This window comes from Ictidomys tridecemlineatus, chromosome 6, assembly GCF_052094955.1.
Source record: "Ictidomys tridecemlineatus isolate mIctTri1 chromosome 6, mIctTri1.hap1, whole genome shotgun sequence".
NCBI lineage: Eukaryota > Metazoa > Chordata > Mammalia > Rodentia > Sciuridae > Ictidomys > Ictidomys tridecemlineatus.
In genome coordinates, this window is record NC_135482.1 from 170,504,027 (window position 1) to 170,520,225 (window position 16,199).

Genomic DNA, 16,199 nt, shown 5'->3' on the forward strand with positions numbered 1-16,199 from the left:
ACAATATCAAAGTCAAGAAAGAAGATCACCTCACCATATTCTACAAGTGTAGGCCATTCTATTAGTGCATACTCGGTTCTGTATTTAATTAAAAAAGGAATTACTCTAGAAGGTAAAACCTAAAACTCATATGATTTAAGGACTGACTGAAAGTAGGCACATTAAGCTTAGAAACAAAAAGTCAAGAGCTAAAAGGTTTCTTTTTAATCTAATGGGCTGTTCCTACTCTTACTGATTAGAGAATAAAAGGGACAAAAGATGAAATAGTAAAAATTAATGCTACAGATGGGGTCAAAAAACCAACGCCTCTGGGTCAATCTACTTCCTGTTTTTATAACAGTTTGATTGGAACATAGCCCATGTGGTTCATATTGTCTATAATTGCTTCTAAGCTACAAATGAAGACCTGAGTACTTAAACCAATATCATATAGCCCACAAAATCTAAATGTTTTAATTATTTCTTTAAGGGAGAAACTTTGCCCTACCACACCATAGATGAAAATTTTGTAACAAAAAGATTTTCAATATATTCTTAAAGAAGAAAAGGGTACAAAGCTATGTATAAGATGATACCTTGTTAAGAGTAGTTTCTGTGTGTGTGTGTGTGTGTGTGTGTGTGTGTGTGTGTGTGTAGGAGAAAGAGTTAAGAAAAATTTTTTATACTTTTAAGTATTAATGGAGCTACTATGGGTCAATTTTTTCATGACACTTTTCTATCCTTCCCAAATTTTAGAAGTGAATGCATATCGATCCCCATATCAGATTAAAATAGTATTTAATAAAAACAACAGGGGGAGTTACACTTTTCTGGGTTGCAGTACTGCAAGAATCAGCAAACTTTTTATAGATAAGGTCAAATAAGTATTCAATGATGTGTGAACAATGTGGTTTCTGTTACAACTATTCACCTCTGTATAAAGTCATCCACATAAAGTCATCCACAGACCATATAAAATGAACTAGCTAGGTCCCAATCCGAAGTTATTTATGGACAGTGTAATTTGAAAATTACACTGTTTCAGGGCTGTGAACAAAAACTGGAATTGAGCTGGACTAGCCCATGGCTTAGGTGAAAAAATGTAGCACTAGAAAAGTTTAAATTTGTTCCACATTTTTTAAATTGTAGATAGACACAATACCTTTGTTTTATTTATTTATTTTTATGTGGTGCTGAGGATTGAACCCAGGGCCTTATACGTGTCAGGCAAGTGTTCTACCACTGAGCTACAGCACCAGCCCCAGCCCCAAATTTGTCCAATATTAATTTAAAAATTTATGACAATACCATTCAGAACTACTGAATTAAAGAGATTTCATTTAGCATTTGCCTTCCTGTATGGTGAATATTATTTTTTTAGTAAATCTTCAATAATGAAATATTCAGTTTTATATTTTCTAAATGATGTTTTTCTGTTAGGAATATTATTATGCACACCTAGTCTAGAAATGTCAATGAAGGTATTTTCTTAGCATGATATAATGCCTTTGTATAACAAACATTGACTTCTAAATCTGTCACAAAATAATCTACAGTCCACTATATTTTAAAAGTGTGAGATTCAAAACCAACTGTTTCTGTTTTGACTTGATAGTTATGTACTGATATTTTAAAAGAAGGCAGGTTTGGCAATACGTGTGGTACATGAAACAATATTAAGTTATTGTACAGCTCTGATTCCCAGTATGCCAAGCAGCAATGCAAAGCGATAATAGTGTGACAAACATTCTTTGTTCCAAGTACTACTCCGTGGTTGTAGTGTAAAAGCAGCTGTAGGCTATACCTGAACAAATAATTGTGGCTGTGTTCCAATAAAACTATTTATAAACACTGAAATTTTTATTTGCATAAATTTTACATGCCACACATTCTTTTTCTTTTGATTACTTTCAACCACTTAAAAATCTAAAAACCATCATCATCTCATAGCCACACAAAAACAGGTGTTTGTAGTTTGCCAATTCTTATACTTAGAGTACTGGCATGGCTAAAGATGGTTACAGGAAAGCAGTAAGGTTAACATAAGGGAGGCGTTCTAATACTTTATTGGCATTTAAAATTAAAATAGCTACTTTGAGGCAATATGCACATTTCATAGAAAGTATCAAACCCAAACATGTACCTGTTAGAAGTTATGAGAAAAGAATTTCTAAATTGAAATGATGAGATCTAAAGATGCATCTGTACATCATTTTTATAAATAGTTCTTACTTTCATTTTACCTCATATCACCTCTATCATAAGTAGGTGATTGCTATATATTAGAAAGGACAAATGGAGTAGAGAAAGGAAAGAATGTGAAAGTAGTTCTAATATATTTAATAAAAACGAGTGTAATTTACGTGAGAAAGACTCTGTAAAGGCAGTCAGACAACCCATATTCATAGAAACACCCTTGAACCAACCCAAGAACACTGGCAAGTAACTGCACATATTTAGTTTTTAAAATACAATAAAAAATAAGGTATGTGTTCATTTTCATTTGTAATGATCATTGCTTTGTCTTTTTTGACAAGCTGACAAGTACTTATCTCAAACACATAGGTTTAGGAAGTTTCCAATGTATATACTTTTCATCATATTTTTTTTTAAATTTTACCTCATAAAGTGTGTTGTATGTGGTGACAGTCACAGTGTTTGTATGCAACATCAGTCTTTCTCCAAGAAGAGTGAAAAGACTATGGGTGTGCATAATTTCAACTTTTCTCCTGGAAAGAAGGAAGGAAAAAGTACCATGAATCACATTTGATTCTCTGATCACATGACTTTTGGATCAGAAGCACAATTTATAAGCAAATACGGAATCATACAAGTAATTATTCTTATGAATTTCCATCTACAAAACAAACAGTTTATAACATAGCAATATTCTAAGGTCCCAAGACTACTATATAAATGCATAAAATTAAATATTCAATTAAACAAATAGGTAAAATGTATAAGCTACTTAACATTATATAAATGTTGACAGTAATTCTATTCAAACCTCTAATAATTTTTTAGTACTGTATTTTTAGTATTTTTTAGTATAGTATATTTCTATTAGTTTAAAATTATTAATCCTAACACAGGCCACATAATCCAAATTCTATAAAACAGTCTATAACAAACTTTAATATCAAATAATCCAAAATTATGGTTAAAAGTGAGTACTCTATCTTGATGGTGGAGTCATTAAGCCAAATAATTCTATATTTCATCATTGCTTATATTTGTTCTCTGCCACTGGATTTAAAAAAAAAAAACTTTCTAGCCTGGTATGGTAATATATGCCTGTAATAACAGAAACTCAGGAGGCTGAGGCAGGAGGATTGAAAGTTCAAGGCCAGCCTGGACAACTTAGCAAGACCCTGTCTCAAAATAATAATAAAATAAAAAGGCTGGGGATGTAACTCAGTACTAGAGTGCCCCTGGGTTCAATCTCCAGCACCACAAAAAAAAAAAAAAAAAAAAATTCCTTCGTATTTTCCATTGGCTGATTTAACTGTTCCCTTTCTTCACCCAAAAGTACAGTAGAAGGATCTATCCAGTAAAGGCTTCCTGGAACACTCAGCTCCAGCGCAGGGAATTACTACATATTTATTCGTTTCATTTTCTTAGAATTCAAGATCTTAGTCTTCTTGGCTTCCAAACCTCAGTATTTTACGGTCTGTCTTTGATTTTCTATTGCTGGATTTACAATTATGACACAGACTATGTAACTATCAAATTCTTTTTCCTTTCTTCCTGAGTCAACAGCTATACTATAATTTCAGTCTCTCTTACAGGTGGATGTGATTATTTAACTAAGTTGTAGCCAATGTCAGAAGTTGTAGAGCATTTCAAGAATGGTCTGCAGAACACACTAATATACATATTCTATGTTCTTTCCACAGGCCAGCAACACAGGAGCCATATGATGAAGATAAGTGCACCACCAAATGGAAGAATTTGCTTATAAAATAATCATATTTTGGGGAAATCCCTTTGGATATTAAGCAAACAGAAAAGAAAACTACTAGTTTGATAAGAGAATAAAACTTCACTGTCTGTAACAGCAACTATTGTTACTTTAATCAATACAGAAATTAAATGATGAACCATCTATCTGGGTACCATTCACCTGGAAATCCTCTCTTCTAACTCCAGTCTCCAAGATCCACCCTCCACAACAAAGACACAGGAGAGCTGGTCCCCTCATCCAGTCTTCCTCAGTCCAGGGAAACAGCAAAGTTACCAGAACCCAAGAGGAAGCTAGGACATTTGTCCCATGTTGCTGTGTTCACAAAATATGATTGGAAAAGGTCAAATGAATATTAAACAAACAGGACTTATGGATATTATGTGAGTATAGTGGGGAAAGCTTAAGTTTTCCAATTTAAGCCATATCCAAGAAAAGAAACCCTGAAGCTTTCATCTGCTTCCAACCAGTAAAGAACAAATGCCAAAGCATTGCCCTTGATATGTCTCTCTGCTTCAGAGCTGGTAAAAGCTATGTCTAATTAGGTTATCTGAAATTTAGAGTAATCTCTTTATTGTGCCAATACAATTTCAGCTATCAAAAGAAATTTATGCCCTCTTGACTATCCCCTCCAATGTAAATGCTTAATTCTAGACCTGGGTAAAACTTTAAAGAATTCTGTGCAGATACTAGGGAACAAATGGGCCAGCTTCTTGTAGTTTGTTTTAAAAAGCAAAGCAAAACAAAACAACAACAACAACAACAACAACTTACAAATAAATTTTGCTGCATAGCAGTCAAGAGAGCCAAAAATGCCATCCACCATCTCAGGCAGGAAATGTCTGTGCTGACCCTACACATGACATGATTTTGTTTCCCACAGGGCCCCTAATGAAAGACCCAGATTTATTGATTCAGTTTGGGAAAGACTTCAGTTGGAATTTACTGGAGAAACTAATATCATAAACCTGTTTATCTCTAAGACCTAAACAGACTTCAATGCGTATTTGTTTTAGCTTTTGAATTTTGCAAGATTTCTAACCATATGTATCAGAATATAATGTATTTATTAAAAAGGAATAACATTTTACTCATGTAAATTACAAACTACTAGCATACTAAACATTTTGCTAAAACCTATTCCTGTATCTTTCTTTTTTGAATGGTCAAGAAATACTTCTTATAATAAAGTGAAAGATAATATAGAAATAGGAAAAAAACAAAGGAAACTCTTAATTTCATAACCCGGAAAAAGTCATTATAAATATTTGTTATTTCTTTGGAATTAATTACTAAGAATATAAATTATGAAAAACATAAATAAAAATGTTACTCTGAAGGAGATGATTTTATATAAAGTAATTTGTAGACTTTCCTTTAAATCAACACACACTATGCATTCCATGTCATTCAATATTAAAATGAATAATAAAAATGTAGCATGATTAATTTATTCCATTTACTACTTCAGAGATTTGTTAGTTCTGACCTTTTTTCCCTACCATAAACTAACTTTTCCTTTAGATAATCTTTGGGCATACCCATGGTTTTGTCCTTAGAATAAGTTCTTATAACTTAAATGATTGATTTAAAAGCTTTCATATTTTAATTTTTTAATGAGACTTGGCTAAACTCAGCTCCAAAAAGATGCATTCACACTTCTACAATGAAAGTATAAATGTATTTTACAAGTAGCTTCAAAATACCACATATTATAATCATAAAAGGGTCAGTTAGATATGTAAAAAGTCGACATTATTTTCGTATAAGAAACACTAAAAACTTTTCATAATTTTTAAAAACATTTATACCACTTCTAAGAACTGCCTGATACTGTCCTATGGCCATTTTTTCTTCTATGTAGTCATGTATTTCCAGTTGATTATAAGAACTCTAATAACATTAAGAAAATTATCCCTTCATTAAATAAATAATAAATATTTTCCACTTTTGAATTCAAAAGTGGCATAGAAATGGCTTTAATTTTCTTCAATAAAATCTATCAAGTTTCATCATTTCTTTTTTCATTTCGAGTCAATGTTGGAAAGACCATGTTCACCTAGTGAACAATTAATATTCCTTATTCTTTCTCCTGTAGCATTTTAAATGGGTTTTATTTTAACTCATTGAACCCAATAATTTTTAATTGTTTAAGTGCTAAACAAGCTGTGCAGAGAAATAAAATGTCGAAATTTTATAATTTTGCTACCCAAAAGTAACATAATAAGTAATAAAATTCTAGAAATCTCTTCATGGAGAAGAGAGTAAGAGAAAGAAAAAGGGATGGGAGAGAGAATGACTAAGGACAGAAAAAACTCATACTAAATTTTACTTTATTGTTATTTTGTGGGGGTGCTGGGGATGAAACTCAGAGCCTCACACATAGAAGATATACTAAACTCAGCCCCCTAAATTTTATTTTAACAAAAAAGGATCAAATATAATTTCACTCATATTTAATAGAAATAAATGGAAATGGAACTTAAAAAAAATTCCAGGTGATTTTCTTTAGCACAGGAGATATATTTTTTAATCTCTATGAGGTTTAAAAATCAATTATAAATAAAACAATAGTGATTCCCAGAATTAACATTTCAGTTTTAGATCATATCAACCCCTTTACATTAAAGATGGACAATTAGCATTCTCACACTTGGCACTACCTTTTTGTGACCTATATTTCGATCTGACTAGAACCAAAGTTTGAAGCACATATGCTGATCTTAGCACTGTTGTGATGTATGAATTGTTAGGTATTTATATTTTATATTTATATTTTCAATGAACTCAATTCCTTGACCTCTTCACCATTTCTGGTTTCTTTCTATTCACTTTTTTCTCAGTTGGCTACATGTCATTTAAGAGAAGATTAAGACACCTGTCCCTCTGAATATTTGCCCTCATGTTTGTACTTGGCAGAGAATAATACTTTGTTACTCCTACATCAGAACTTGAGGATACTGCTTTATTTCTTTTGCCACTGAATTCAACTGGCACAAATCTGAGGATAGCTAAATGTTTAACCATTTGAATGTGATTTCCTTTTTTGCCTAGATTGGCTTTTTAGATATTCTTCTTTATCACTACAATTTGATTTAAATATATCTTAGTGTTCGTCTTTTGTGTCAAATTTTTCTAAAATACAGTATACTTTTTCTACATAAATATTCATTATTTATTTTGTGAAACTGCTTTCTATTTCATTTGATTCTCTCATCTAGACACACCATCTACCTTCAACTTACTTTGTCTCTATATTGCATTTAGTATTTATTACAATTTCTAAAATGATTATATAATTAGGGTCATCATATCCTTAGTCTTTTAAGTTCCCTTTTCATCTCTTTGTGTTCTTTATGTTGTCTTTGAGAGCTTATTGAATTTATGTTCTTGTTAATTATTCTATATCTCAAAACATTATAGAAAATTCTTTTTCTTCCATACGTTTCCTTCTGGTGTAAATTCCATCTCTTCTTTTACTCATTTCTTCTCTCTCTCCTGTACCATCACATTGATATGGTTTCTTGGCATTTTTTTTCCTATCTTGCTTATGTTTGTGTAGTTTGTTCACATTTACTTATTTGTCCTCTTAAAACCCACATAAACTGAGTGAGACTTGTTTTGTCCTCTATGATCCATTTCCAAGGCTGAGCATCATTTCCTATTCTATTCCTTTTTTCTGAAGCATAAAGGCTTCAAGAGACTGAAAGGATAGCTGAGGCTATGGGCAGACTTGCTGGAATAGGAGCACTGCTCTATTTGGATAAGTTCTCCTTCAAAGAATCTTCCACTACCACTCAATTCATTTTACTTAATGAATTTATCTAATTTCCAAAGGGAAATTGTTGATCCCCCAAATTGATATGGAAAGACTTGCAGCCTTCACTTCTATCACACAATGTCAGACTCCATTCTTCATTTCTTTCAAGGTACCCATTTCCTCCCACTCAGGGTAAGAAGAAAGAGAAAATAGGAATATCAAAGAAACCCATCACTCTAATTTAGGAATTCTAAGGAAGAAACCTAGTAATCCTTCTACTTTCACAGTGTCCAGTTTTTACCCCTATAGCTTGCATTTATGAGGGAAAACATATGGCACTTTTCTCTCTTGAGCCTGTCTGTCACAGTTCTCTCAAAATTATTCTCCAGTTTCCATCCAGTTTCCTGCAAATAATATAATTTTCTTCTTCCTTATACCTGAGAAAAACTCAGTTGTGTATATGTACCACTTTTTCTTCATCCATTCACTTGTTGATAGATATCTAGGCTGATCACTTAAGTTGGTTATTAATTGTGCTGTGATAAGCATGGGAACACACATAAGTTTGAAGTATGCTGGCTTTAATTTTTTTGAATAAATTCCATGGAGTGGTTTAACTGATCATATAGTAGTTCTAACTTTAGCTTTTGGAAGAACCTCAATACTGATTTTTGTGTTAATTTACATAGCCATCAAAAGTACAAGAGTGCCTTTTTCCCACATCTTCACCGGCATTTAATGTTATTTGTATTCCTTTTGGAGTGCAATTCTAATTAGAGTAGATGAAATCTGTTTTGATTTGCATTTCCCTTATGGCTAAAATTGTTGAATATTTTTCATATTTTCTGTTGAACATTTGTACTTCTTCTTTTGAGATATACCCATTCAGTTCATATGCCCATTTATTGATCAGGTCATTAGATTTTCTAATTTTGAGTTTTTTATATATTCTGGACATTAATCCTGACTTGGAAGAGTATCTGGCAAAGACTTTAATCTATTAGCTGTCACTTCAGTGTTATTTCCTTTCTGTGCAGAAGCTTTTTAATTTGATCTTATCCCATTTATTAATTTTCTTATTCCCTGAGATATATGTTCCTATTCAGTAAGTCTTTGCCTGAATCTACATGTGAAATGTTTCCTTTATTTTTTTCTTCTAATAGTTGCTAAGTTTCTGGTTTTATTCTTAGGTCTTGAATTAATCTTGAATGATTTCCATGTTAGGTGAGAGAGAAGGAATTAATCTCAATCTTCTACATATGGATGCCCAGTTTTTCCATTACCACTTGTTTAAAAGGCTTATAACCTTTGTCAAGAATCACATGACCAAATGTGTATGGGTTTGTTTCTCTGTCATCTATTCTGTTCCACTGGTCTTCATGTATATTTTTAAGCCAGGAATCATGATGCTCATATTTACTATGCCTCTGTAGTATAATTTGAAACCAAATATTGTGATTCCTTTTTTTTTTTTTTTGTTCAGGGTTACTTTAACTATTCTGGGTCTTTTGTTTTTCCACAGGAATTTCAGGATTAATTTTTCTAGTTCTGGGAAGATTATCATTAGTAATTTAATGGGAATTACATTGAATCTGTAGATCACTTTTGGTAATACTGCCATTTTAACAACATTAATTCTGTGTATCCAAGAATATGACAGAGGTCTTTACAGTATAGAATTATCTTTCTTGTGCTGCTCATCTTCTTTGGTGCTCTGCAGTTTTACTTTTAGTCCTCCATATGAGAGGACTGTTTTGTTCTGCTCAAAGCTCATTTCACTCTCAAAATCTAAGAAACTAGGTCTTTCATCAATTCTATAAAAATTTTCAGTAAGTTTCTTTAATACTGCCTTTCTCCCATTTTCTTCCCCTTTATAACAATTTTTATTAGCCACATTTAAAACTCTCATTCTTTCTCCATCTCTTCCTTTCAAGTTGGTCATCTTTTGCTCTTGGTGTAACATTTTAGGCATTTTAGGTAATTTTTTTCAGTTCTATCTTCCAATTCACCAACTCCTCAAGATTACCTTGTCATTTTAACCTGTCAATACAGTTGTTAATTCTAATTATTATTTTTCCATTTCCACAATTAGGATTTTTAAAAAATATATCATTTGATTTAAAATTACCTTATTTTTAAAATTTCAATATTTTTTATTACTGCATTGTAATTTTATAAGTGTAGGATTCATTTGGCATACCCATGAATGCAAACAATCCCTTTCAATCCCCAGTATAATCCATTTACTCCTCTCCTGGTTTCCCTGATCCCCTTCCTCTACTTGAGTAGTCTTCCTATTAATTTATTTTCTAATTGGTGAATTATATATATAATTGAATTCATTATGAGATATTCATGCATACACATAGCATCATTTGGTCAATTTCATTATCTAGTTCCTCTTATTTCATATCTCTCCTCCTTCCCACTTGGTCCCCTTCATCTACTCCATTGTTTTTCTATTTTGATAAGATTCTGCCTCCACCCTTTTTGTTAACTTCCTATTTCTCTCTACTTTCTCCATATGAGAAAAAACACTCAACTCTTGACTCCTTTTTAAAATATCTTTATTTTTATTTATCTATTTTTTATGTGATGCTGAGGATCAAACCCAGGGCCTCGCACATGCAAAAAAAGTGCTCTACCTTAGAGCCACAACCCCAGCCTTCAACTTTTGACTCTCTAAGCCTGGCTTTTTCCATTTATCATAATTTTCTCCAGTTCCAGCCATATGCCAGCAAATGACATAATTTAATTCTTTTTAGAACTCCATAAAACTCCAGTGTATATATGTATAATTTCTTTATCTATTAGTCTATTGAGAAACACCTAGGCTGGTTCCATAACTTAGTCATTGTGAATTGTGCTGCTATAAATATTGGTACACATATATCACTATAGTGTGGTGATTTTAGTTTTTTGGATGAATACTAAGGAGTGGAATAGCTGGGTCATATGGTAAATTCATTCCTAGTCTTTTGAGGCATTTTTATACTGCATTCCAAAGTGGTTGGTCTAATTTGTAGTCTTACCAAATATCTATGAGTAGGGATTGGGGTTGTGGCTCATTGGTAGAGTGCTTGACTAGTACGTGTGAGGCACTGGGTTTGATTATCATCACCACATAAAAATAAGTAAAATAAAGGTCCATCAAAAACTAAAAAATATATTTTAAAAAAATCTACGAGTGTATCTTTTTCTTACATCCTCAATAAGGGAATGGTTTCAAATTTAAATTATTATGAACAGCAAAGGGAACAATTAAGAGCATGAATAGCTTATAGAGGGGAAAAAAATCTTAGCCAACTTCTCTTTCCAAAGAAGATTAATATCCAAAATATATACAACTCAAAATACTCAACATCAAAAATCCAAATAACCAATCCATAGAAGAGCAAAGAAACTAAAAGATATTTCTCAAAAAAAGGAGGAAAAAAAGAAATGCAAATGGTCAACAAATATATTTAACATCCTTAGTAATTAGGAAAGTGCAAATCAAAATTACACTGAGATTTCATCTCATTCCAATCAGAATGGCAATCATCAAGAATACAAATAATATAATTACTTTATTCCTTAAGTCTTGTTTTTCTATGTTTTCTTGGCATATGAGAATTTCCCTTATTTTTCTGTGCTCAGCTATTCATTTAAATGGATTTTACACACACACAGACACACACACACACATGCAGACACATGCACACAAGCACACGCACGCACACACCTTTTGTTGTTTTTTGTTTTTTGGTGGTTTTTTGTTTTTGTTTTTTTTGGTACTAGGGATTGAACCCAGGGTACTTAACCACTAAGCCACATCCCCAGCCCTTTTTTGCATATATTTCATTTAGAGACAGGGTCTGGATTCATTACTTAGGGGGGGGACTCACTAAGTTGCTGAGGCTACCTTTGAACTAACATTCCTCCTGCCTCAGCCTCCCAGGCTGCTGGGATTACAGTTGTATACTACACTACCTAGCTACTCAATATTTCTAATTTTTTAGTAGTACAAAGTTTTCAGGATACCTAGTTTTATCCATAATATTTCTCCTCCAACTACTATTAGTCACAGGTTATGTGTCCTATTTCCTAAGGCTTTATCTTTTCTCACTTTATATTTTAGATCTTTAAGTCCACTAATTTTGAGATGTTCCAGTTCACTAAATTGGGTGAACTGGAGCAGGGAGTTGAGGGAGAAAGTATGATGACATAAAAGAACAGATATCATTTTTGGTGCTCTAAGTGAATCTCAAATGTTCTTTGTAATTAAAATGCTCTTTGTAAAAAAGTATTCCAACATAGTTTCATTTTTTTGGTGCATAGTGTGATGATCTCCTAACACTGACAACAAGTGTCTCTTTAAGTGAGTTGTTATTTTTTTAATGATTCACATAGTAGAACTCAAATCTCATGCTTGTGAATTTTAAATGATGTGAAACATACAGGTGTTAGAAGGCCAGGCTTTCTCTTAACTCAGTGATCTGCAGTACACAACTTGGCAAGCTGTAAGTCCTAAAAGGACCACTGAATCTAGCATCCTAGCACTTCAATCTCCATGTACACGCATAAATTTTAAGGCAAAAAGATATATCCCTCCATTTTAGGTACTTCTTAGCCTTCTGGTAGTCACTTACAGGAAGCTGTTGTAAACATTCCTCTTAGGCTGAGGGTGAGGGCAGGAGAAAAGAAAAGAAGATAGTAGGCAGAAATGTGTGAGAGCAAAACACCTATCAAGTTTTTCATCTTTATCTTAAGGATCTAACATAGTTCTTTAGCTGTTTTACTACCCCATGAGAGAGAAATTTCCTCAGAAGTTCCCTATTTTCTCTACTAGTAACTTCATCAGAATATCAAGATTCATTTGTACCCATGTATGCACAAGAACCAACATTTGGCTGATGAAACCCAAATAACTCAAATTTGAAAGTGTAAGGGAAGGAAACTTCTTTCCAGCTGCCATACTCCCTGAATTCTCATCATACCATAATTTTGGTAATCAGACAACTGGCTCTGCCAGAAAAAAAAAATAAAAAAATAAAAAACTAATTTACCTAGTTAAAAAAATAAACAAGATAAGCTTTTGTCAGTATACTATACCTGTAAGTAACAATTAGAGATAGTAAGTCATTCACTTTACTACTAACAGTACAGGTCATAGTGTGATAATCTTAGCAATTCACCCAGAAGAAACAACATTTAAAGTTAAAACATTAGACAAATAAACAAGGTTTTATAATTTTTATTTCTACAGTGGAAACTTGATAATCTCTTTTAAAATTTTTATTTTTAGGTGTATTATTGTATAGCACTTGAGCACTTTGTTCATCCATTTGAATCACTTGTTAGAAGAATCTGGCTCTGAGGACAATTAATCATCAGAACACCTGCATGTAGGAATCGTGTGGCTTTACATTCCAACATAAATCCAAGTTTGGCTTCTTAATTTTGTATGATTTTGGAAAATTTTTAGGATTTATAGAAAAGCTGCAAAGATAGTATAGTGAATTCTCATATAGTATTCAGCCAGCGTGAATGTTAACCCTCACTATGGTACATTTATAAAAACTTTAAAAATCAATATTAATATGATATTATTAACTCATCTACAAACTTAACTTAGATTTTACCAGTTTCCCACTAATTTTCCTTTTCTGTTCAAAAATCTAATCCATGGTCCCACCTTTCATTCAGTTATCATTTCTCCTTGAACTATCCTAGTATGTGGCAGTTTCCCATTCTTTGTTTTCATGTTCTTGACAGTTTTGAAGAGTACAAATCAGACATTTTGTAGAACATCCCTCAATTTGGGGATATATGATGCTTCTTTGTGAATGTCCCAAGGTTGTTTGTGGGGAGGCAAGAGAATACTATAAGGTGAGGTGTCCTTCTCATCACATCATATCGGGAAGAACATTATCAACATAACATATGACTACTGATGTTAACCTTAATCAATAGTGAAAAAGATGCCAGGCTTTACTATTTTTGGAAGCCAGCGAGTAAGTCCCTTCCACACTCAAGGAGAGGAGATTAACTTCAAGTTAAAGTTTCTAGAGTTGGGAGTAGCTCCATATATTACCTGTAATAGACTTTTCCATTTTAATGAAATGTCAAACCTATTGCTAGTCCAGCTGACAAAGTGTAGGGTTGATCTCACAATTTGTATTTCACGTACTTTATAGAAATTATAAACCAGGTGTTGGATAGGGCCAATTCACACAGAGCAAGTAGATTTACTGCCAGACAAATGAGATGCTGAGTTTAGTAAGATCTCTTTTTTCAAGAGTTTTAAAGTTGTTTTCTTAGGTTTATAAATATAGAACCAAATCATCTAAAGTTAATGATACATATTTCTTCCCATCTAACAGTTGTCTTTTATTTTTATTTCAAATCTTAAAAAATAATTAATATTAATGATTAAATTATAGTGGAATCACTCTTATCTCATTGTTGATATGAATGCTACTAGGGTTCCATTTATGTTTGATGTCAGCTGTTCAGATTAATATCTAATCATAGTGAAGAAATAAATGTATTCATTATCCCTTTTGTCAACTGTTCAAATTATCACAAGGTTATACACTTTGATTAATCACTATATGAGGGAAGCACTACAGAGTTTTACTCCCTTAAAAAGATAAAAATCTAAGGTTCAGAAATATTTCTAAGATCACAGAGCAAATATGTGGGTAAGTCAACATCCCACCTGTATTTTATTAACCAATTACATCTGTTTATTAAATCTCAACCTATATATGCTTTCTTTTACATGTTATTTTTGATAGATTGAGGTTTTTTTAAAATATATTGATAGGAATAAATTGTAGTTAATTCTTTGTTTATTTAAGTACAGAATATTAGCATTAGTCCTTTTGCTCTATGAATGCTAAAACCGAACTATTTTAACTCATTAGTCATTAATTTTATTAAACCCAACTCCATTAATACCAATACTGAAAATGCTTCCAAGATTTCATTAGATGCTTGATATTTTTAATGTTTATAGTTTTAAAAACAACATTATTACTGAAGAAATTTCTCAATAGGCAACACACATATTAACTAAAAAGTAAAATAAATCATACCTACCTTTGTTTCCACCAATGTCTAATTAGAAGTCATCTAACTAATTTCTTGTTTCTCATGTATTCTATATTTTCTTAAGTTACTGTGTTCTTAATTCTCTTTCTAATGCAAAAAAATAGCATCTGAAACATTTATCTTTACTTTTTAAAATCATTTAGCAATATAGTGATACCACATAATAGAGAGTTATCTCATTGGTTTTGTTTTAGAATTGTATAATATGCCAAAATATTTTATGGGTACACTATAATTTACTGAAAAGTAAAGGTCTTATTGCTATGACAAATTGATGTTTTACAACAGGTGATTAAAATTTTTATATTTATTTTTATGATAGATTTGCCTGGTTTTAGATATATTAAAATGCCATATTTTATCTTCTATTATATATTTTTTTAGAGTTCCATTATATGTTCTTAATTTATTCACAGATCTTCAGTATTTTGAAAGTTTATATTTTGGTTGAAATACTTATTCTTGTAACTATAAAATGAAAGGTAATCCTCCATTGATTAGAAGAAAGTCAAATTCCTCACTGGGGGCAATGATGAAGTTAATATATTCACTCTTACTTTTTCCTCTCCCTTCACTATCAAATTTTAGGTCCCTATTTCTAATATTTAACTTCTCAGCTCATATGAGAACAAAATGACTCCTTAGATGTAAATTGACTTCTTTCTTCCATCCTCTCCCAATTCATTACAGCTGTATTATTTCTACATTATTAGGACCCCAAAAATGAAAAATCTGCTGTCACACTAATTTGAACATTTATTTTCATCTCAATTTTTGGTTATATTTATTCAGTGTTTATCAGTAGTCCTTAACTGTATTCTCCACTCATTGCTAACTGGCTGACCTTTGTCTCTGGCAATTTTCTTAATAATTATTCACAGAAACAATTTCTTGTCTGATTAACAGTTATTTTCCAGCACCTTTTAATTTAAAGGATAGCTCAGTCTCAGTTTCTTCATCTGAGTATATTATAATTGTTGCTCTACATTTTGCTATATTGTAGGTTGTTTTACAGAAGCCTACAGCCAGGATCAGCAACCCCCATATCCATAGAATTATATAAAGAATTGTTATACTTAAGTCAAATAATACACCTTCATGCTGATCATTTTAGGTCAATTTCCCCAGTGCTGCAGTGTGTCTTTAAATAATCGAAGTAAAAGTAAAATCTTATGAGTTCATTAAATTATCATGTAAATATTTGTCTTGTTCATTTTTAATTTTTTTGCTTTTTTTAATTTGGAAACTCCATTTATGCCATGTTGGAACTCATTTTCCTCCCCCATTTTCTCTTTCATACTTCTAAATTATTTTTTCCTTTATATGTATTATTACTGTTTTTTTTCATTTTTATCTTCCTACGCTAGTCAAACAGTATATTTTTCTTTGAGCTTCTTCCAA

At 31.8% G+C, this 16,199-nt stretch overlaps 1 protein-coding gene across 4 annotated transcripts in view; it reads right to left on the reverse strand.

Moving 5' to 3' along the window:
- Nbea (neurobeachin) overlaps positions 1-16,199 on the reverse strand; it is a 603,852-nt gene that overhangs the window by 426,826 nt on the left and 160,827 nt on the right. For all 4 annotated transcript variants that reach the window (XM_078016116.1, XM_021730370.3, XM_021730357.3 and 1 more), the window contains one exon: positions 2,600-2,708. In XM_078016116.1, coding sequence (XP_077872242.1) covers positions 2,600-2,708 — 109 coding nt within the window. The remainder of the gene's footprint in view (positions 1-2,599; positions 2,709-16,199) is intronic.